This window comes from Phragmites australis, chromosome 12 (genome assembly GCF_958298935.1).
Source record: "Phragmites australis chromosome 12, lpPhrAust1.1, whole genome shotgun sequence".
In the NCBI taxonomy this organism is placed as follows: Eukaryota; Viridiplantae; Streptophyta; class Magnoliopsida; order Poales; family Poaceae; genus Phragmites; species Phragmites australis.
This window is the reverse complement of record NC_084932.1, coordinates 32,058,827-32,082,883: the sequence shown is the minus strand read 5'-3', so window position 1 is coordinate 32,082,883 and position 24,057 is coordinate 32,058,827. Positions and strand designations below refer to the sequence as shown.

At 42.2% G+C, this 24,057-nt stretch overlaps 1 protein-coding gene across 2 annotated transcripts; it reads right to left on the bottom strand.

Annotated features, from left to right (window-relative positions):
* Positions 1 to 4,866: 4,866 nt before the first annotated feature.
* On the bottom strand, positions 4,867 to 23,468 carry LOC133886846 (putative wall-associated receptor kinase-like 16). Of its 2 annotated transcripts, XM_062326737.1 has the most exons (9): positions 23,367 to 23,468; positions 22,864 to 23,260; positions 22,692 to 22,762; positions 22,498 to 22,579; positions 22,344 to 22,411; positions 22,154 to 22,254; positions 21,080 to 21,938; positions 8,235 to 8,547; positions 4,867 to 6,200 (listed from the first exon to the last, which is right to left on the bottom strand). In XM_062326737.1, exon 9 carries the CDS (start codon positions 6,121 to 6,123, stop codon positions 5,173 to 5,175), a length of 951 nt encoding a protein of 316 aa, XP_062182721.1. In that variant the 5' UTR covers positions 6,124 to 6,200; positions 8,235 to 8,547; positions 21,080 to 21,938; positions 22,154 to 22,254; positions 22,344 to 22,411; positions 22,498 to 22,579; positions 22,692 to 22,762; positions 22,864 to 23,260; positions 23,367 to 23,468; the 3' UTR covers positions 4,867 to 5,172. The 2 variants fall into 2 exon arrangements, 1 of the variants encoding a protein (XP_062182721.1); XR_009903460.1 differs by lacking the exons at positions 4,867 to 6,200; positions 8,235 to 8,547 and having other exon boundaries at positions 21,611 to 21,938; positions 22,548 to 22,579; positions 22,864 to 23,240; positions 23,367 to 23,455.
* Positions 23,469 to 24,057: the final 589 nt, after the last annotated feature.

Below are 24,057 nucleotides of genomic sequence, written 5' to 3'. Positions count from 1 at the left end.
GGTGCCGAACCTCCGCCGTTGAAGCCCGCCATCGCCGAGCCTCTCCGGTCTTCCCTGACTTCGTCCAAACCCTCAAACGAGCTCGTCATCATCTTCCGGTCATGCTCCACCGATCGTCATCGACTCCCGAGCATCGCAATGCCATCTCCGTCCGTCTTCGACAGTCCTCCGCCGTCTCGAGCTCGTCGTCGTCGCTGTCCAAGCTGGAGCTGAGGTAGCCCTCTTCTCAGCCGTCTGATCTTAGATGCATGGCTAGGATTAGAAGTTAGATACCCCTTCACGTTAGTTAGATCTCAGTCGTCCAATCCATAGTGTGCGGTATAGATTTAATGAAGTGCCTAGTCAGCTCTTTTGGCCACGTCAGCATGCCGCGTGTGCGCTTTTGTCTGACATGATGGTCCAGTCAGCAGATAAGAGCCGTGTCAACATGCTTAGTCAGTCGCTGACGTCAGCATTGCGCAATAATCTGAGTTTCCTTTACAAAAATAATTCATGATAACCCGAATATTTCGAAAATAGGTTTTTATGTTTAGAAAAATTCCAAAAATTAGAAAATGTTTTATATAAATGTTTTAATATGTTTTAAATAGGTTTTTAATTCTGTTTTAATTCTGAAAAATAGTTCTATGGTTAGAACAAATGTTTTTATTTTGGAAAATAGTTTAGAAAATATAGATTAATTTTGATAATGTTTTAAATATGTTTTTTAGTAAAATAAATTCTTTTAACATGTTTTGTTGCATATAAATTGGCTTTATTTCCCAAAAAATGCAAATAAATTCTATAAAATTGCTGTAATCAATTTTATGCTATAAAATAATTGTAGAAAATTTTGAATAAATGTTTTAGGCCTTTTTAAAATTAGGTTTAATTGCAAAAACTAGTTTTTTGTCGTTTTTCGCCGTTTAATATTTGTTTAGCTGTAGTTTTTGAGTCGTTGCTCCGATTTGGGCGGTTCTTGCGCTCAAATCTTTCTTAAATTGTGCTCCATCTTGTTCTAGTGTTTGTTTATTGTGTTTGCTTTGTTTAGTGTTTGTTCTCAGTATTGCTTATTTGTTCGTGTGTAGAGTAGTTTGTTCCGGGGTCGTTCGAGAGCATTCATGATCAAGACTTCGGGGACTTTGAGCAGCACTTCAGAGAAGGCAAGTGTCCTTGAACATTTTACGCCTACTTTTATGAAGTTTTATTTTACAAATTTTATGCTCGTCAAACATAATATCCCATTGTTAGGGTGTACTAGTTTTTTTTTCAATATTCCTTGTAGTTGTAGATTGGTTATCATGTTATGGGTAGAATGTGCTTAGTTGTGCTTACTTGTGGGTAGCATTGGGAAAAGTGTTTTGGTTAATAATGATGCACTTTGGTAAAAAATGCTTAGACTTGGAAAGTAGGGTCTGGGCAAATTTGGCTTGATGGTTGGCATATGGATGTGTTCCAAGCAAGAATGTTGGTTTTGTCAAATACTGGTTATCTCCCTGTGTTGGATGCTGGCAGTCTTGCTCAGACCATGTTAAGGACCGATTCATGGAGCGATCACCCAGGTTAAACAGTACAACCACAAGCCTGGTATGGGATGGACCTAGCCAAGTAATTTGTTTTCTCTCAGCATGGTAAAGATCATTTGGTGGTATGGAGGCGGAAGGGTGTACTTCCTGAAACTGTAAGGCGCAAGAGGGGGTTTTTGGGGTGGAGGGTATACTCCACTTATGTACGGCAGTGAAACCTCAACGGGTCGACACATGCTGAGAGAGGCGTTGGAAAGGCTTTGTAGTAGAATCCTGGTCGCACACATCAGAAGTGTGCAAGTGTTTGATCGACACGGGCAAGAAGGAAGACATGTCTTGTGGGTAAATGACCTCTGCAGAGTGAAAACTAATATATCAGTCATACTCACGGTTATGAGTGGCCTGGACCCTCACATGATTAGTCGGGTGTTAGTTGGTTTTGGGTTGGTTTTGTTGAATCACAATGGTGGAAATTGTGATTCAAGTTAACTTTGTTTAGAGGTGGTTGGAACCTCGGTTGTGGAGCAAGATGGTCGGAACCTTGGTTCATGCCTTAAAGAATCATTCATATAGAAAAAGGTTGCTTTTATAACTGTTGTATTACTAAAAAAATGGCATTTATGCAAATAAACTCCTGAGTAAGCCATTCTTGTTATTGGCCCACATGTCATACTTTTCCACACTTGCTGAGTATTTCATACACTCACACTTGCTCTCACTCCCATAATCTTGTTGCTGCTCAGAAGGCGAAGACTGTGAAGACTTCCCAGAAGATGGAGCTGAGTTCTAGATGGGCGACTTTTCGGTCGATTTCCTATGGAGTTGGGTGTTGTGCTGAGTTTATTTCCGCTTTATTGTAATCTTCTTTTAGACCCTTGTGTTATTGATGTAATAAAGTAACGTTGTAATAAAAGATATTGTGTCTGCTACTCACTTATGACGTCACTACATGTATATAACTTGATCCTGGCATACATGTAGTTTACATTCGGTTTAGTCTTAAAACCGGATGTGACAAATTATGATCATGACTAACCAAAGTTGCAGAGGAAATAGAGTTGACATGTTTTTCTCTGAGTCCAGGAAAATTGTACACGCCGGATGGTCCGGTGTCTAGGATTTTGAACTCAACGGATGGTCCAGCATTCAGATGGTGTACACACCAGAGCATTTCAACTCAGAACAAAAAGTTGAAGTACACATCGGATAGTCCGGCGATAGGCACTGTGAACGCTGGAGCATTTCTTGCAGAGAGGTTGCAAGTTTGACTCTGGTGGACTTACATGTGTCGGATGATCCAGCGATGGGCATATGTACACGCCAGAGTATTTCATTCCAGAGGTAAAGAATGAATTGTATGCCAGATGGTCCGGAGATAAGCATGAATACACGCTGGACTATTTCTTGCATAGAGGATTTCAAGCGGCCTGGTCTACTAAGTAGAACACCCCAGATGGTCCAGCGCTCAGGAGGAGTGAACATCGGATCATTCGGCGATCATGATTTTTCAGAGATGTGTCATTTCTGCAGGGATTTTGATTTTGACTAACTTGTGATCAGTCAATCTGGTGATGACTGAATGACTGGGAGGACTTCTATATATGGGCACTATTGATCCTTTCCGGGTTCGTTCGGCAGGTGAGAAGTGGTATGTACTTGTCATTATTGATGACTTCTCTTGCTACTCTCGAGGGTTCTTTCTTGTGAGCAAGGATGAAGTATTCTCACACTTTCGGAGCTTAGCTTTGAGATTGTTCAAGAAACTCCCCGGTGCATTGAAAGCAATTCGCAGCAATAATGACACGGAGTTCAAGAACTATCTCTTTGATGCTTTCTGCCTTGAACATGGTATTGAGCATCAATTTTCTGCCCACGTGTTCCTCAACAGAATGGTATGGCTGAAAGAAAGAATTGCACTTTGGTTGAGATGGCTAGGATGATCTAGCCATGAACCGGCAGTAATAGTTTGTCAACTATTACTACCGGCTCTAGCAATGAACCGGCAGTGATAATGGGTATCACTGCCGGCTCATAAGAAGCACCGATAGTGGTAATGGATGAGCAGTGACTGGTTGGGTGAATAGTGCCTGGTCGGGTATCACTGCCGGCTCATGTTATGAACCGACAGTGATGAGGGTATCACTGCTGGTTCGTAACATGAGCCAGCAGTGATAATAGATGACAGCTTATATTTAAAAATTCATAATTTTTTCATAAGAATAGTATCATAATTATGAGTGACATATTATCTCCTAAGAAGGTAATAAGTCATCTTTTTCAATCCTACCCATTGAGATCTAACTAGATGGATGATCCACAGTTATTTTAGTGTACCGTAAAATCTGTCATATATTTGTACACGCAATGTATATATGTGGACCAAAATCAAGCTGGTCCTCGACAGAACAGAGATAAGGCCAGCACGTACGTACGGTATAGTAAAAAGATAGCAGATAACTAAACATGTATATGTGTGTACGGTATAGTAAAAAGATAGCAAATAACAAGCATTATATTACCGTACCTGCTGCACTGCAAGATGAGAAGACCATGGCCATGGCCACGACAAGAGATGCTAACAACACAACACTAGTGCCCATCCTCATCCTGACAAGCAGCGCCGCCATGGCCGAAGCGAAGTGATCGATCTGGAGAAGCTCTGCTTATTCTTACGCTTGGATCTGGATGCTGCGTTATTGTTGTACTACGGACAGGAGTTATATAGAGAGTAGCCAGATCCAATCTACGGTTATAGACTCTGGGATGCTTCCAAGCAAAAAGTTGGAAGATAATTCAATTGTGTCCGTTTGTTTCGTTTCAGCCCACTAAGATCAATCGGTAGTGCACCGGTAAGGGAATTGCTAGAAATATTTAGTTGGATAATTTCGCCAAGGTTGAATAAGCTTGCCGGTATTGGTGCACTTAACTCGTTATATATGGGAGAATTCAATGCATTCCAATCGGCTAAGATTGCCAATGCTATCTGTTGGTATACAGCCAAAGAATTCGTTCCTTTGGAGAAACAACTTTTGTAAGCTCCTGAACATAATAATTTGTGCTGGTGTAGGGCCTAACATGCTATTGTTGGAGATATCAAGCAATGCGAGATTTTGCATCACAGTGATGGATTCTGGCATTGCTCCTGTGAATAGGTTGTTGGTAAGGTCTGTCAAATAGAGACTGCTTAAGTTTGAAAATGTTGATGGAAACCCACCTGTTCAATTGTTATAACCTGCACTAAACTCAAGTAATTGTGCAGACTTGTTTTCCACATGGTCAGGGAGTCCACAGGGAAAGGATTATAATATTAATCTATTTCAAGGACCTGGGTTTTCTACAATTCGAAAGGGAAGACAGGAAGTCAAGATTACCCTTCAAATTATTCTCTACAATATCCATATTTGAGGAAGAAAAACTTACATAGCTGGTTCACACATCTCCAATATATATGAGGTTTTATGAAACAACCGTTGGTTAACTAAGTGGCAGTACACAATATTGCAAGCAGCTTAACAAATATCACCGTACTGATCAACTCGACATTGACAAAGAAGGATAAATACTGGATAAACCTGAAGATGGCTAGCTACTACCATGCATGAAGTAGCTACCTTAAGCTGAAATGCCAGTTTCCTTGCTTCATATATATACCTCGTGAGTCGTGCCTTTAGCTCGCCTCGGAACATGGGCCTCCGCAGGCTTCAAACTTCACTTGCTTAAGCTCCTCCACCACCTCTGCCATGGTCGGTCTCTCATCGTCGTCTTCCTTGAGGCATCGGACCGCAAGCTCGCCAATCCTATCAAGGCACTCCATGTAAGCTTGAGATTGAGCATCGCCTTCAGCCAAGATATCTCTGTCATACATCTTCCTTCCATTGCCCTCCTCCTTGCAGGACTTGACGAAGTCTATGGGGAGGCTGTTGTTCCCGTCATATTTGGCCTTCTTCCCTGTGATGAGCTCCAGGAGCACCACGCCAAAGCTGTAGACATCGCTCTTCTCCGTGAAACGGTCCGTCTTCATGTACATTGGGTCCATGTAGCTCCTATCAGCTTTCACTTCCCAAGCGCACCTGTCGATCGACATGAGCTTGGATGACCCGAAGTCGGAGACCTTGGGCATGAGGTTGTTGTCGATGAGGATGTTGTCAAATTTGATGTCACCATGGACATGGTTCTGGCCACCAGGCGAATGCATGTAGGCGAGGGCTTCTGCGGAGCCGATTGCAATGTTCAGGCGTGCCGGCAGTGGAAGCACTTGATGCCTCGTGACATGAAGCAGTCTGTAGAGGCTCCCATTGGGGAAGTACTCGAAGACCAGCATGGGGACGTCCGTCTCCAGGCAGCATCCGATGAGGCGGGCCAAGTTGGCGTGCCTGATCCGGAACTGGATGGTGATCTCTTTCACGAACTCCTCCCGCGGGAGCTCCTTGCCTTTCGGGGAGGAGCACTTAACCGCGACTTGTTGGTCGCCGTCGATCTTCCCCATGAAGACCTTGCCGAAGTTTCCTTCTCCAATGGGTGTGGTGTAGTGGTTTGTGATATTCTTGAGCTGCTCTTGCGTGAAGATGTTGATCTCCGCTCCCTTCAGTATTTGACCACCATTTTTGTCGAAACACATCCTCTGCTTCCGTCTCTTAAGCTTCTTAGGACCAAAATATGCTAGGATTACCAGAAGGACGATAACACAGAATACAGCTGCAAATGCAAATTCACGAGATCGATATTCAGGGCGTTGCATTTGCCTGTCGGTACACATGCATGCAAACCATCACACATTATTTCAAGTTTTCAACTATCACGGAACGATACTACTACCGCAGAACTAATTAATAACACTTATCTTAACATCGATGACTTTTTTTCACAATCACCTCACCTAGAGAATATAGTTTGTGTGCTAAATTAAGACTATTTAAATATTTATTATCAATCTAAATTATTAATATAATAGCTCACTCAAACACTCCCAATCTAAATCCAGTACAACTCCACAGATTCCTAGAGCTAGAAATACCTAACTCTATGGATAATTAGAATTAGAGCTCTGCCAAATATACTTAAAAAAAAAAGAAAAAAATACCCCTACCTCTCGTAACATAGTACTAATTAAATTAGCTTGTCTCCCTCAACTACCCGTGATGACCGATGAACATAGTACTAATTAAGGTAATACTACTAAATGAGGTAGAGATATATAGCAATGTGTCTTCTTGAAATCAAATAATGACAAATAATAAAGAGCCCTTTTCGCAAGCTAAAACGACAAATGAAAAGAACAGAGGGAGTAATAAAGTTGAAAAAGGCTTGTCTCACAACTAAAAAACTATTTTTTAAGATACTTAGTATAATTTTCTACAGGCGGTTTATTTGAAAAACCGTCTGAACAATTGGCGAGGTCTCCTGCAGTTACGGACCGCATGTGGAAATATATTTTCACAGGCGGTTCCTTATGTGAACCGCCTCAGGAAATGATCATCCATTAAAAAATTTATAACTTTTGTATATGAAGTTGGATGAGGAAAAAATCTATATGAAAATTGTGGCTCTCGATGAGATCTACAACTTTGTAGTTGAAAGTTTTTTTATTTAAAGTCATTTAGATATCTAAATAATCGTTTTAATTTTCAAATACTTATTTGGACATCTAAATGACTTCAAATGAAAAACTTTTCAACTACAAAGTTGTAGATCTCATCAAGGGGCTACAATTTTTATATAAACTTTATCCTCATCCGACCTCGTATGAAAAAATTATGAATTTTTAAAAATAAACTATCATATATTTTTACAGACAGTTTCTTATGTGAAATGTCTGTAAAAATGACCGTATTTTTACATACGGTCCGCTTAAGGAACCGCATGTGGAAATAAGTGACAGCTTATTTTCAAAAATTTATCATTTTTTCATACGAAATCGGATGAGGATAAAGTTTATATGAAAATTGTAGTCCTTGACGAGATCTATAACTTTGTAGTTGAAAAGTTTTTCATTTGAGATCATTTAGATGCCCAAATAATCATTTAAAATTGGCAAAAAAAGGTATTCAACTGAATACTCATGAATCATGGTAGCTGCGCACTTGTCATGTGTGGTTGCGTCGCTTATAAATAAAGCTAGAAAAGCTGTGGGAGGTGAGCTAGTCTCTCGAGCAGCACCAAAACACCTTTGTCTCGTGTGCTTGAATTCTCCTCCGTTGCGTCCACATTCATATGAGATCGCGGGAGTTACCGGAGGTGGAGCCAACAGATAATGTAGAAAAGCATATCAAATATGAACTGTGCGGATATGTGGGCTAATCAGCTAGAAAATTCTTAACCTTATAAAAGATTATAAAATTAGGAAAGAAAATCTTGGTATTCTTGATAATATAAAAGATTGTAAAAAGGGTAAGAAAATGCATGAAGCATTGAACTCCTAGAGAAATCCTTGTAAAAATATCGATTAAGCAGTGGGACATCAATGGTCTTAAATAAGAAAAATCAAAAAGAGAAAATAATTTTTTTAAAAGAAAGCGAGAAGTACTTGTACTTATTTGGTAGTGCTATATTATAACTGTATATATTAATTAGTGTTGTTGAAACTAGTGCTATACTATAATTATATATGTCTTAATTAGTGTTCTTGAAACATGCAACTATATCTTCAATTATAGACATTACAATCATATGGTAATTGTAATCGCACTTCTAAACATAGGAATCAGAATTGTACAATGAACGGCAACTTACTGAGGTGTCAGGAGCAGCCGTGTTGCACTGGCTAACTGGTTAGTCTAGCCAGTAAAGGAAAAATAGTAGTTTACGCCGAGGTGGACAGCTCACCGGCAACCATTATCCGCACGAGCAAAAGCAGACTGACGTGCACGTTCGCCCGGGTAGATAATGGGATCATAATATATTACTACTTTAACGAGAAACGCCAAAGGCCTCGCAGTCTCCTTTTTTTGCGACAACGAAACCGGTCGGGCAAGAGCTCTACATCTTTAGAGCCATTTTTTCTCGGAGAGCACCAGCAAGCTTTCCTCCGCGCGCAGGACCGGTTCTGAGATTTTAGTGATACGAGATGAAACTAGAAGTGAGGCCTATTAAATATAAATATTAAAATATTTATATATTAATTACAAAGATAATATTTTAAGTAAAATTTACAAACATTTACAATAAACTTGAACAATCTAGAAGACGTTGTTACAGTAAGCTAAGATAAAATTATCGTAAATGCTCGCGGGAATAAAATTGTGAGGGATCGGAGTACACGTACGTATGCTTGCGTTAATACATACTCCTACTAGTTAGTAAGAGATACTCACATGCCTATGTACAACTTGTTGCATGCACACTACTACAGAAAAAATTTAGTAGGACGTCCATGTACAGACGGTTCTGTGGAGTTATCTGTGCAAAGATTATCATAGACGGCTCTAAACAAGAACTGTCTGTGATAATGACAAGACCCCTCCAGAAGTGGTGGGACGCTTTTAGTACAAACGGTTCCTGTTGGGAACCGTCTATATTAATATTACAGACATCTCTAATTACGAGCCGTCTGTAATAAAACCAGTATCACAGACGGCTTCAAATTGGAACCGTTTGTAATATTAATATAGACGGGTCATATTTGGAGCTATTTGTAATAAAAAGGATATCACAGACGGCTCCAAACATGAACCGTCCGTATAATTAATACAGACGGCTAAAAATATGAGCCGTCTGAGAAAATGGCCGAGAGGAGGTGTGACACTTTATTACAGACGGCTCCAAACATGAAGCCGTTTGTACTATTAGAATAGTACATCATCCCCTATCTCTAGATAGAAGCAGATCAGTGGCGCCGAACAACAGCACGCATCTTTTGGAGGGAGAGGGCGATTTTGAAAAAAAAAATTGTTGGATTTCGGTGAAAGCTTGAAGATTTATTGGTATTTATTTCTCCAAGGTAAGCATTATGTTCTATTTTGATTTAGATGGTCTAGATTTTTGTTTGGAGAGCTAGCTAGATGTAGATCTAGATTTTTTTTCATAATGACATAGTTTTGTTCTATTCATTAGATGATGTAGATTTGTGTTCTAATTTAGTCTCGAGAGATCAAATATATCTACATCTAGACTTAGATTTTTTTCATGATGATCTAGAATATATTAGTTGTTCTAGGTATATATGAAGCTCAAAGTATAGATGAAGGTTTAATTATGTGATACTATAAATGACTAGCTTTAATCTAGTGGTGTAGATAAATTTTGGATTTTTGGTATTTATACATAAAATTATCAATAACTATATAGTATTTAATGACAAGTTTTGAATTAATGTTTGCCCTTATTTTTAGGTATTCATGTATATAATATAACAGTAATCATTAATTATTTTTGAATTAATTGTCATTTATATGGTTCATTCATGCATGCATGCATGGTGGCTCTATTTTTTTTACGAAAAACTTAGTTGCTCTCTTTTATTAGGTTGATTTGACATTAATTTACTTCGTACATTGTAGATGGATCGTGACTGGATGTACGGTTCTCGTACGAACCAAGGGTACCTTGATGGTGTGACGGCTTTTCTGGCAGCTGCCGAGGATGATCGATTGGAGAATGGTGTTGAATTTATATATTGTTCTTGTTGCAATTGTAGAAACGAAAGATCCTTTCTTAGACAGAACGCAGCCCTACAGATCCAAGCGCACTTGATTATCAGGGGCTTCAAACTGGACTACACGTGTTGGACCAAACATGGTGAAGAGCAGAACGTGTTACATGAATATGTTGGTATTGTTGAAGAACCCGAAGTCGATGTAAGAAGAGAAGATGACGAGGAATTTGGTACAGATGATGATGACTGTGGTGCTATAGGCGACGATGATAGGCTGGATCAGATGCTATGTGATGCAGACGTGAACTTGAGTACTCAGAGAAACTTTAACAAATTCAAGTGCTTGATTGAGGACTCGAAGAAGCCGTTGTTCCCTGGATGCAAACCGAAATACACAAAGTTGTCATCCGTGCTTGAACTGCTTAAATTGAAAGCAAACGATGGTTGGTCGGACAAGAATTTCACGGCGCTATTAGAACTCCTATCAGACATGCTTCCAAATGGAAACGAGCTACCCAAAAGCACATATGAAGCAAAGCATGTTCTTTGTCTATTGGGGATGGATGTAGAAAGGATATATGCATGTCTGAACGACTCTATCCTCTACCGTAAAGATCTATCAGACTTGCATTCATGTCCAGTGTACAAAGCATCTCGATACAAGCATAAGAGTCAATCAAACGATGGCGAGGTGAAGAAAGAAATTCCTGCTAAGGTGGTGTGGTATCTACCTATAATTTCATATCTTGAGTGTTTGTTGCAAATCAAAAAGATACCAAATTGTTGTGCTGGCACTCGGAGGGCCGCAAGCAAGATGGAAAGCTGAGGCACCCTGCCGATTCACCCCAGTGGAGAAATATTGACACGATCTTCGATGACTTTGGTGCAGAACCGAGGAATATAAGATTTGCTTTGAACACGAACGGGATGAATCCTTTTGAAAACAAGAGCAGCAGGCATGGCACTTGGCCAGTTGTTCTCAATATTTACAACCTACCTCCTTGGTTGTGTATGAAGTGAAAGTACTTGATGATATCGCTGTTTATCTAAGGCCCAAAACAACATGGGAACGATATTGATGTATACCTAAGACCATTGGTGGAAGATCTAAAAATATTGTGAATGAAGGGGCGCAAGTATGGGATGCGTACAAAAGAGAGAATTTCACGTTACACGCCTTGTTGTTCTGCACGATCAATTATTTGCCTGCACTACATAACCTTTCGGGCTAGAGTAAACAAGTAGACACGCCGTGCCCTCATTGCTTAGATGGTACCGTGAGTATGTGGCTGCCCCACTCGCGTAAAACAGTGTTCATGCGCCACCGTAGGTTCTTTAACAGGTATCACCCATACCGCAACATGAAGGAACAATTCGATGGAACGATGGAGAGATTTATGTCCAAGGCACTACAGTGGTCAAGATATGCACAATATGGTTAAAGACCTCGATGTTGTATTTGGAAAGGAGAGTAAAAAAATCTAATAATACCAGTGGCATGTGGAAGAAGAGATCGATATTGTGTGAGCTACCGTATTGGAAGCAACTTGAAGTTCGCCACTGCATCAACGACATGCATGCAGAGAAAAACATGTGCGAAAGCTTGGTTGTTCTTTTACTTAATATTCCAAGCAAGACGAAGGATGGCCTCAATGCAAGGCTTGACTTGGTTGATTTGAAGTTCAAGCCCGAGTTGGCACTTGAGCCCTCCAAAAAAGGTAGAACGAGGCTTCCTCCTGCCTGCTATAATCTGAAAAAGGCTGAGAGAACCGAATTGTGCCGGTGCTTGCATGGTGTGAAAGTTCCGTCTGGTTACTCCGCCAACATCTCGAAACTTGTTTCGATGCAAGATTTGAAATTAGTTGGTATGAAGTCCCACCATGATTGTCATGTATTGATGACACAGATGCTTCCTGTTGCAATCCAAAATATCCAGCCAACCTATCTGCAAGACACAATCACCAAGCTATGTTACTTCTTCAACACAATTTCTCAGAAGGTCATCGATCCCGAAGTACTTGATGTTTTATAGGCCGATGTGGTGAAGACACTGTGTCATCTTGAGATGTACTTTCCTCCATCGTTTTTTGATATCATGGTACATGTTATCGTTCACCTCGTGAGAGAGATAAAGATATGCGACCCGATATTCCTACGTCAGATGTACTCATTTGAGAGGTACATGGGAATTCTCAAAAAGTATGTATGTAATCGATCTCGTCCGAAGGGCAGCATCATCCAAGGATACACAACAGAAGAGGTAGTCAAGTTTTGCATCGATTACATGGAGCAGCTCAAACCAATTAGTGTGCCCATGTCTCTCCATGAGGGGAGACTGGATGGGAAGGGGACCATAGGTAGGAAATCAACCATTGCTGACTTTGCCACGTTATCTAAAGCCCAGTTCATAGTCTTGCAACACATGACTGAAGTATCCCCGCATATCGACATGCATAAGGATGTGCTACGCAGAGATAATCCAGGTTGTACGGAGGCTTGGATCACAAAACAGCACAACCACAGCTTCAACAACTGGTTGGTAGCGCGATTTAGTAATAATAGTTCAACAGAGGACAATATTGGTTGGTTAGCAAGATGGCCAAGTCACAAAGTTGTGACATTTGAAGCATACGACATAAATGGGTACACCTTTTATACCAGAGCATGGGATAGTAAGAGCACGTTACAGAACAGTGGTGTGCGCATAGATGCCTTCCAAGATAAACGTGGGGTCTGTGCTTACTATGGGTACATATAGGAGATTTGGGAACTTGACTATGTATGTTTCAAGATTCCCCTCTTTCGGTGCTGTTGGGTCGCACTCTCAAGTGTTAAGGTAGACAAGTACGAAATGACTATCGTCGATCTCGAATGTGCTGCATACAAAGACGAACCATTTGTACTCGCCAAGAAAGTTGTCCAGGTCTTTTATGTGCAAGACCCGGTAAATCCAAAGCTTCACGTAGTCCTTCAGGGAAAAAGAAAGATTGTCGGAGTTGAGAATATCATGGACGAAGAAGAGTATAATCAATTTGATGAGTACCCTCTTGGAGATAGCATCTCCCTTAACGAAGAACAACTTCCGACCGGGGCCGCTTGCTAGTTGCACGTCGATCATCAAGATAGGCTGATTGTTAAAGCTATATAATGTTACTCGATTGTTATGTACCTATATATTGCAATGTAATATGTAAAAAAAATTAGTTATGAATTTACTTAGAAATTTGATCTCATTAATTTGGAGTTCGTATGAATTAATTATGAATTTTGCTAGTTTTAGTTCAGTTTAATATTTAGGTTTAATGTTCAAGTTAAATTTTTTGTTACAGTAACAATAATGATACCTACACCATGTGATAGTACAGATTTAATCATAAATTTACATAAAATTTTTGTCTCATTTGGAGTTTGTATGAATTATTTATGAATTTTGCTAGTTTTAGTTCAATTTAATATTTAGGTTTAATGTTCAAGTTAAATATTTGGTTATAGTAATAAGAATGATACCTACACCATGTGATAGTACAGATTTAATCATAAATTTACATAAAAATTTCGTCTCATTTGAAATATGTATGAATTATTTATGAATTTTGCAAGTTTTAATAATTGTGAAAAATAAATAGTGTAGACGGTCCTATAGTAAAAATCGTCTGTGCTAATATATGTACATACGGCTTTTACTATAGAACTATCTGTACTAATATATTAGTACAGACAGGTTGAAGTTATAACATGTCTGTAATATTTATACAGATGGTTGTTTTACAAAAGCCGTATGTTCTAATATATTAGTACATACAGTTTTTAGTATAGAACTGTTTGTACTAAGGCTGCTATATATATCGTTTTGTCCAACCCGCGTCGCACCAAGTTCTCCAAAAAACCCTAGCCGCCTCTCATGCTCCTCCCGACCGGTAACAGCGACCGTGCTCCCCGTCGGCCCTCCTCCCCGGTGAGTCCTCCAGAACCGCCCTCCTCCCCGACAGCCCTCCTCCCTGGTGAGTCCTCCCCGATGGCCCTCCTCCCGGTCGGTGACAGCAACCGTCCTCCTCCCCATCGGGCCTCCTCCCCAGTGAGTCCTCCCTGATGGCCCTCCTCCCTGACAACCCTCCTCCCCGGCGAGTCCTCCCCGACGGCCCTCCTCCTCGACAGCCCTCCTCCTGGCGAGTGCTCCCCAGCGACCGTGCTACTCCCCGGTGAGTTCCGCCGACCTTCATGCCATGTTAGCTTGTTGTGGTCCGCCGGCCTTTGTGCCGTGTTGGCTTGTTGTGGTCCGCCGACCCTCGTGCCTTGTTGGAGAGGTGTGGCTAGCTAGCTGTATTCCGCCGGCCTTCGTGCCGTGTTGGCTTGTTCTGTTCTGCCGGCCTTCGTGCTGTGAGTTGCTTGCTGGTATTGCTCTGTGATGAGTAGTTGAATTGAGATTGGACTTTTTATCTAAGTACGATAGCATTTAAGCCTGTGTTCGGTAGCCCTGGACTTTTATGTTGGTGATATAATCTGATATGTTCATGCTCACTGATACACATCTGTAGTTGGAGTACCGAAATGCTACCGGTTATTTATTTTATGGTGCAGAGCTGCTGTAGTTTAGAGGAGGCTTTTTAATTTCATTTCTGTATGATGTTGATATTGATTCAGTTCCTTTAGCTACTGTCAGTTTGAGTTATCTAAGTCTGTTCATGTTTGTGCCCATTGTTGATCACAACAGCATTGTCCATTAATCTTTTGATCTGTGTCCAGACTCTATTTGCTAGTTGAGAACTTAGATAATAGCCCAATCGTTGATGAGTTCAACAGAACAATTAAGGGGCAGGACACCTAATGTCTTGGGGACAATTGTTATACATAATCTGAGAGTAATTTCATACATGTTTAATGCTTACTATCAGCTCCTTGAGGTACATATGATGCCTATTGCTGTCACTATTGTTTTACAGTTATATTATTTCCATATCATGTGTATAGAATTCTGGAGATATATGATCGAGTCAACTAGTGTTGTATAGTAGCCTGATAGGCTCAAAGTCTCAAACAATCATGGTGGCTAAGACTTTTCCGGTGTATAAATGTTTGTTTTTGGTAAAGAGGAGCAATGTCATGCATCTGGCTTATCTTGTGAAACAATATTTACCGCTGAAACGAACATATAAATGTGAATTGAAATCATTATTGTAATGTTAAATTGTTAATCAGCACAAAGATTTAGAATGATAGATAAGAAACATACCTTAGCTTCCTTTTTTTAAGATCTAAATGAATGAAGATTGAATGCATCTATAGAATATAGGCCATCTTAATTATAATGGGAAAATTCACAATCAACACTGCATATACTTTGACTCGATGTACTACGACGCAGAGAGGTATTCAGATCTGACAGACTTGTTGACAAGGGCGTTCGCGAAGTATGTTTCGATGGACGGGATTATACGGAGAGATAAACCCTCGGCGACCCACCAACATAATTTCCCAGTAATAATTCCTCTGTTGCACATCAATTTACCTCTCTGGATCTATAATATGCATTCCATAGAACTAAATGTATCGTGCATAAATTTCTGCACTGTCACAAGCAGCCACAGGGCACCAACCTCTGTGGGTTCTATGTTGCCCAGTATATGCTGCAAATTGTTGGCTCTAGTCCACCAGTATATCCGCCGGTTAGTGTAATTATAGTATATTAAAATGCATTTTTCATCGTTGTGCCTAACTACTTAAATTTTCTTCTACAGACGTATAAATTTTCTACAAGTAATCTCGTGAAGGATAGTCTAATGTATATTCAAAAACGGCTCATCCATTTCATACTTGCGGAGATCATAAAGGAGACCAGCGAATTTTATGATCCCGAAAACTGTAGGAGCCAAGGTTTGTAATCTCAACAGAAGCTGATCATTTCAATATATTAAAAATATTTGCATCTTGCAATCTATTGATGTATTATACATTTATGGCTAATGATAGAGAAAATGAAGCAAATGAACTCATTACTTCCTTTTAATCCAGTGTGCTAAAGCTAATTTGTTGGTTTATATATTGTTAGGCACGGGGTTGACTCAAGAATGAAGAATGAAGAATGCTTTGCAAATGTTGTGAGCCTTTTTAACATTGACATTTTACTTCTGTTTATGTATGACTTTGTAATGGTGTGAGGCTTTGTAATATTGACTTTGTGATATTGAATGAAGATGTTGGATCTACAAAGTATATGGAGTTTGAATGAAAATGATCTACTGTGTGTATGATATACTGTTGTGTGTATTTTGTTGTTAATATGTCAGTTACATTCAGTAATATATGGATTATGTACTGTATATATGACAGTACAAACGGTTTTAGGAATACAACTGTCTGTACAAATGCTTTTTATAACATCCTCTGTTATATAGTACAGATAGCTCGAAATTGGAATCGTCTGTACTGTCCCATAATACATACAACTCCAATAACGAGCCGTCTATACTGTTACTGTATCACAGACGGCTCGAAGTTTGAAGCTGTCTATACTATTACTATGTCATAGACAGCTCGTGACTATGGAATATCACAGACGACTCGGAGTCACGAGCCGTCTGTACAAAACTTTTGTACAGACGGTTCAAAACCCGTCTGTATAAATCTGATTTGTACAGACTCTTTTTCACAGACGGTTCAAAAAACTGCCCCGCATGGGGTTTTTGAACCGTCTGTAAAAATGTTTTTTCTAGTAGTGGTAGCCCTAGTTACTCATCGGTATATGCAGTAGGTAGCTTGCAACCATAGTAGCTTTGGAGCTATCTGCTCGCAGGTGCCAGCACCACAGTACAAACGCTGGGCCCATTGATCGCCGGAGCAAGCGGAGACCTTTCCATATTTCAAACGTGCGATCTCAGCAAGGGTTGGATACATTTGAGGTGGAGTACAAACTATAGAGGAGAAAAACCAGCGACAAAAACTCATATAGCAATGGCTGACGCATGTCCTTGATCGAAGCTGCGAGAATGCAGGACTCCTTGGAGTCGTGGTCCCACGAAACGCATGAAACTGGACTGTCTAGACGGAAGAAAACACGAAATAGGCAAACAGCCAAATAGGCCAGGCAGGCAGGTCACTTGATTTTTTATGGATCGAAAGAATCAGACCACTTGCGTTCTATCGTGTGGACTGCTAGGCCTAGTTGCTACTTTAGACCTAGTTCTATCTGTTATCGTACGGACTAGTAGACATGCATACTATATACAAGTACATGAGGAGGGGCCCCTCGGTTTTGGGGCCTAGGGCGGTCGCCCCGCTCAACCCCCCCTCAGGGTTGACCTTGGCTTTGTGTACCCCTCTGCATCGCCTCCCAGGACAACCCAGGAGGGGGTGTCGAACCCCAACCAGAGGCCCCCCGCAGACCTGCACCTTCGGCTGCCTGGCGGCGGCTAGTGACGACGCTGATGCAGGCTCCGCTCGCTGCTCACTTCCTCCCCCTCGCTCCTCTCTTGATCGACCTCCTTCCTTTCCCTTCAATCTTCTTTTCGACTGGCCAGCTGGCCGTTTCTGGCGGGCTTGTCCATCGGCGATTTGCTCGGTTCCACGGGGATCCAGACTGGATCTACTTGGCGCTGCTTGTAGGCGGCCAGATATAAGCCCTGCTGCTTGGTTCCTTGCGTGGGCTCGTGTGGGCGGGTTGTGCGTCGTTGACTAGCGTGACAACGGTGGGTGCGAGCGCGAGCGTGGCAGCTTCAGCTGCCTGCTGTACTGCATCATGCCGGGCCACCCCTCTCTATGCAATCTGCTGGGCTCTGCGGTGGCGGCTGCGGCTGGTGGGCGTGGATTCTTCAGAGGTGGTGGCTCACGCATGGTGGCAGGGTGGGCGGCACACGTAGACGGCCGGGTATGCACTCCACCACATTGTGGCATGCCATCCATTGGGGGTCCGGGCCGAGAAGTTGCTCAGCGGCGAGCGTGGGCGGTCGGTCTACATCCTGCGACCAGGCTCCTCCCGCGCTCCACCACCACTGGGATGTGCGCCATCGGTCGGTACGACGTGCAGCTGTGAGCTTTGGACGGGTCTTGGTTGGATGGTCAGGGGTTCATGGTGGGCCGCGGCGGCCATCGCGGTGGCTTGACCTTCCCTACGGCCGCTTTGAGCATGTTGGCCACTTGCTGCTGCGGCTGCCGGTCTCCATGGCTGTGTTGCCACTCCTGTCTCTCCGTCACTCGGGCTTCTCCCCTTGCCGGACCTATCTATTCCCCCAGATCTGGCTCGCGGGGAGACTTTCGGTGTGCTGGAGGCTATAGGGTGGTGCGCTCTCGTGAAGACAATGACAGTAGTAGTGGCGGTACGCCCACTGTTAGGATATCTTCATAGTGGGTGGGCTGGGGGAGCTTAGGTCAAAATCCTAGCCCAGTTTTGCCGATGCCGATGACGGCGGCACCATCGAGCCCCGTCCCCCTCCATGGAGGCATTTGTCGATGGGGCTCACCTTCCCACTTCAATGGGCCCTTCCGGGTGAAAATCCAGTCTATGCTTTGGACCGGTGATGGCGGCGCCATTGGCAGCGTGTCCTTCTTGGAGGCATCGTCTTGGAGGTCTCTCACTGTGATTTGGTGGCTGTCGACTTGGGTGCTGTGCGGTTGCGATCAATGGTGAAGTTTGTACACACCCTGTCTCGTTAGGGGCTTGTTGCGGCGCGGATGGGGTTTTTCGTGGGAAGTCGAAGCTGTTGTGTTGCTAACGCGGTGAGGTTGGCTACAATGACCCACGTTATACCCCTTCGGTTGTGTTTGTTCGGGTGTGTGGTAGTGCGCCGTTTTGGTTTTTGTTGTTCCCACAATTGGGGTCTTTACCGGTTTCCTCTAATTAACCGTGCGGTTTTATGATTTTCAGACCCGGTTTACCTCATAAACTGGATCTATTCTTTTCTTCTATGATAAAATTGGTAGATCTTGTGCCATGGTTTCAGAAAAAAAAAAAACTGGTAGGACAAAAAAACTTTTAGGCATGCAGCACGTTGGAAGCCCCGTCGCTACATTAGCGGAGCTAGGATTTGAAGGATGTGTATTCAAAATTTCTAAAAAAAAATTGTTCAACAGCGATGAAAAATATGAAAGATCATAACAACCAGTGCTCAAATATAAAATGTTTGACATAGTGATGATATCACAAATAATTTAGAACGATTACAAAATAATAAAACTTTAGCGTTGTCGAACTAATCTTGAATAAACTCACCAAAGCGTTAGCGTTGTCAAAGATGTGCTCGCCGCTCGGTTTGCGCTAGGAATTTTTCTCGGTGCTTTTTTTGGCTCCGTGCGATGTGCGCTGTCACCGTCAGCACTGAGAAAGAAGCCAAGTAGGAAATGGCGTCTGGTTGACTAGTCACACGCGACTACACAAACCAGAACTGACATCTTACCAAGAAGCCAAATAGCCGATAGAAAATAGCCCAACCCAACCAATACGATGTAAATGAATGGCAAAATGGACGACCTGCTAATCCTCCTCGTCAAATAGGTTGTAGGTTGTTGCCTATTAGGCTACTTCACATATTTTCAGTTACAAAAAATCATAGTATATATATATATATATTGCTAAAAAATAAGTATTCAATTGAATACCCATGAATCACTGTAGCTCCGCCCCTGGTCATGTATGCTTGCGTCGCTTATAAATAAAGCAAAAAAAAAAAAAAAAAAACTGTAGGAGGTGAGTCTTCCGAGCAGCACCAAAACACCTTGTCTCGTGTGCTTGAATTCCACTCCGTTGCGTCCACATTCGCGTGAGATCGCAGGAGTTGCCGGAGTTGAAGCCAGCAAAGAAAACATATAAAACCTTACCACAGGAATTTTTCGTTGGGTATTAAAGGTTGGTATAGTACGAAACATGCGGATTTAGTAGCAACAATAGTTATTGGTGTACTATTTTGATTAAACGAGACTATACTTTCTTGTTGTACTAAGGTACTAAAGATATAAAGCGAGGTTATGATATGGTAGGGATTTAATCTAAGAAATCAGCATGGGAGATAATTTCTGCCTGGACGATTTTAGAAACCATGCGGATAAAATGGATAAAATGAAAAGGGAATAAAAGAGGTAGTTTTCAGCATAGAAGAGTGTAAGCTTTGTGCGCTTGAGGCTATTCGATTGGAAGCAGGGAAGAGGAAATAAATGTTAGATCAAGAAACCAGGAGGACTAACCATGGACTTCAATGTGGGAATGTGAATTAAATTTCTTTGATCGTGCCGGTCTTGGACGAGGTCAGGGAGCAAGGAGTAGGAACAAAACGGGAGACTGCGAGGTGGATTGGCAAGGAAAAAGCAGGTATTGGACTGTCGAAGAAGGCACGGGGTGGGTAGTTGCCAGTGAAAGGAGAAGATATTTTGCATAAACAGTAGGACATGGTCTCTCAGCTGGAGAAGTCGCATTTTTTTTATTTCTGTTCTTTTCGCCACTGACCAGGGTGGTGATATGAATGGAACGGATTGTTAGACACAGCGGTGAGAGAAAAGGATAATAGATGGTGATAGGCTATACGTGCTGTATTTTTCACGAGCTTAATAAGAATCCTTAGTATATTCTAAGGATATGTACGAATTGGAAAGGCAAAGGAGGAAAGTTGAGGAATATAGGCTAGGCAGGTACAAATGTAGTAGGTATTGGGGAAATAATTTTATGTTTTTTTGGTTGGCTGTAGGCAACGTTGTAAAATTGTTGGAGAATAAGGTGTCGTAGGACCTAATGTCTAAGGAGCCAAAACAATAGGAGATGGAGAGCACATTGACATGTGAGACCGAATTTAGATTTAAAGGAATATAGAAGGTCATGGAGATGTATTTCACTCCCCTATGCTGTGTGATTTAGCTTTAAGAGTACCTCTTTTAGCAGCAAGGGTCTGTTGACAGTAACAAGAGTTGGTGGCCGGCCACAAGAAGCAGGCTCATTGATATTTGTGCCAGCACGTGTGAATGAGAAAAGAAGAAATGTATATAAAAAGAGGAAAAGATGAATTACCTTTGGTACGAGTTCTTCTGGTTTTTCATGACATGGTAAGCTAGAGGAAGTGTGGAGGGAGGAAGGAGTGGGTGAAGTCATCGTTTAGTACGCAGAGGTACAGACCGGTGTGCTCTAGTAGAGCATATGCTGTTTGTATCACAAACATATATATAGATATTTACGGTGAAGATTCTAGATACAGGGCGAGATGTCGTACATTGGACTGATAAAGAAAGGAGTGGTGTGGCAAAACGAATAAAGAGAAGTACATACCTGTAAAATTGCAGTTCTATAACAAGGCCGGTTGAGCTGGCGCACGGGGCGACGGTGGAACACAGATTCGATTTTATCATGGTGAGATGGAGGCATCGTACCGCAGGTGAGGATTAATGAATAAGTATGGATCAATAGGGTGTAGAAAAGAGGAATACAATGAAAGAAAGGAATGTATAGCAGAGTAAGGGAAGGCAACGTGTGAGGTTGAAACATCAGGGTAAGGTTCTACGAGCATTATAGTCGTCTCAACAGCATGGTAAAGACAAGTAGGACGAATGTTTGTTTTTGTAGAAAGCGTCACAGTAATGCAAGAATATAGAACAAAATGAAAGGCATCACAGTAATCTAAGAATATACACGAAAAGGAGTGATATGAACCCAAGTAGATATTTACAGAAGTGGTTCTTCAAAAGCCAGGCCCTACTTTTAGTTCGGAGACGAAGCATGCAGGTGAGGAAGAGGTACGTTACACAGCCAGGAGGTGACAAAACGGTGGGGCTAACGACTAAGGGGGTTATACATAGGAAGGTTCATGGCTGTTAGGGTCCAGCTCAGATCGATATGCACAGCAAAATAAAAGTGCATGCCATTAACTTTGTACCTGCAACCAGAATAGAACCAGGTTAGATCTCTGGGTTGGGCACACTTGGGCTATGCATATTAATAGGAAAAAAATGCGGAACCAATGTTAAACTCCAAATAATAATAGAGAATGAATGAGAAAGAAGAGAAGGAATTAAAAGGTTTGGAGATAACAGAAGGAGTAAACGGGCGAGTAATAGTGGTGGTGACGATGTTGTAAGGAAGAGGACGTACCGCTAGGTATTTTGTTGAGGAATTCAAAGAAGGGTCACTAGGGTACGGTATCACCACGGGGAACATCAGAAGTATCATCATGATCAGAACCAAGTGGAGACCTATGGATAAAGGAACCGTAAATGTAATGCCAAAGAAGCTCAAACAACACTGGCAAACAACGCATAGTGTAAATTGTCACGAGAGGAACCTAGTAGTGGGAGGAGCTAAATCATCTCCCAGGTCATCATCAAGAGAGTCATTGTGTTTGTCTGAACCCTACATGAAAACATAGGGAAGTAGGATACAAGATATTTAGGTAAAGGTCCAAAGAGGATAAAGCAACTAAATAAAGTGTAATTAACCTAGGCAGTTAAATTTGCACGCATTAGTAGCTGCCTGCGCACATTCCTACCTTCTTTGGCAGCAGCTGGGTGATCAGCAGAGCTAGCAATATTCAAAGAATAAGAGGGGATTTTCCTATTGTGAAGAATCATCTAAAAGGCTGAAACAGGTAGGTAGTTACTGGGAAAAAACAGGACATGCGTATTACACTTACAAAGGAGGCTGTTTGTTCTTTAACGCAGTCAGGTTTGGAGAGTCCTTGGGTGGTGGTGTATCTTTCACGTTCTGTCAGACAGAGGAAGGAACGGAGGCAATCATACGAAAGCTGATAAAATAGAAAGGAGTGACCAGGGCATTCAGAGGTAAAGAATTAGGAATGTAAGTACCTGAGGTAGAGAGGAAATTTTGACCTGGTGGACTTTGTGTGGTTCTGAAGGGCCAGATGAATAAGCAATTGACAAAATCGCTTTTCCTACCTCATCACGAAATGCATCGGTGGACCTTTTGATTGTTGGAATGGTAGGTTGACGGCCGTAGGCACAGTGGATGTGCTTCACCTCATATGAGCGTTGTGGCTTTTCAAAACACTTGCTGGTTACATTAACTGTGAACTGATATTTTTGGGAAACCAATGAGGCTATTTCGCTTGGAATAGCGTCAACAGTGCGGGAAGACCTCATTAATAGCCTGACATCTTTACGAACAAGCTGGCGCCCCATATCACCAAAAAGCACAAATTCTGCTTCATCTGTGCTATCAGTCCCTATTAAACATATTTTATATCTGGAATCATGATATACCGCTGGTCAATGTAGGAACAAAGCGTGCTAGCAAATGACGGTATGAGAATTCATAGCAAGTATATATATGTATAGCAAGAAACCATTACTTGAACTTGGAGGCTGTGCATTTGCAGTGTGGGCATTTATATCCAGCTCCATCAGGAAGCGCAGTTTTCTGCAGCGATAAAAGAATCCCGATCGGTATGCGTGCGGGTAGCTGCCGCTGACTTACGTCCGATGTGGTAGGCCGTGGTGTTTGGTGTCGTGGCGGATCTCCGGGCACTACCGAGTCCCTGGGTGCCCTGGGTAATCCTATCACTCGAGCTGCTCGAGTAGTCCGGAGCTCAGGCCCCAGGGGCGGGCTGTCGGTGCTCGATCTGGTCTGTCATACCCGGGCACCACCGAACCATAGGACCTATGAGTTATGCCTCTGCCTGGTCTGTTCGCCGGTCTGGGCATTCGAGAGGTCTCGGGTCGAAAGTGAGAGCAGTCCATAACAAGTACCGCACTAACAGAGCGCACCAAGCAAAGTTTTCTCTCTATTTCCTCTTCAGTCACAGACCGACAACCGAAGCAAAAAGCAGCTCGACCGCGAGGGCCTCGATGCCTAGGTCGCTGCTCGGCCCTAAGGGTCCGCGGGTGGTTCTATCGCTTAAGTATGAGTGGTCGAGATCACCCGACCCTGAGCTCCTCGCGCGCCCCTTTGATGCTCAGGCAGGCTGCGGGAACCAAGTCCCCGGCCACCCCGAGCTCGGAGCGCAAGCCCCTCCTGGATCGGTTGGCCAAAAGGCCGACAGC

Excerpts from the sequence above, each read along its gene's own strand:
- LOC133886846 (XM_062326737.1), bottom strand. The coding sequence starts at position 6,123 with ATGTGTTTCGACAAAAATGGTGGTCAAATACTGAAGGGAGCGGAGATC.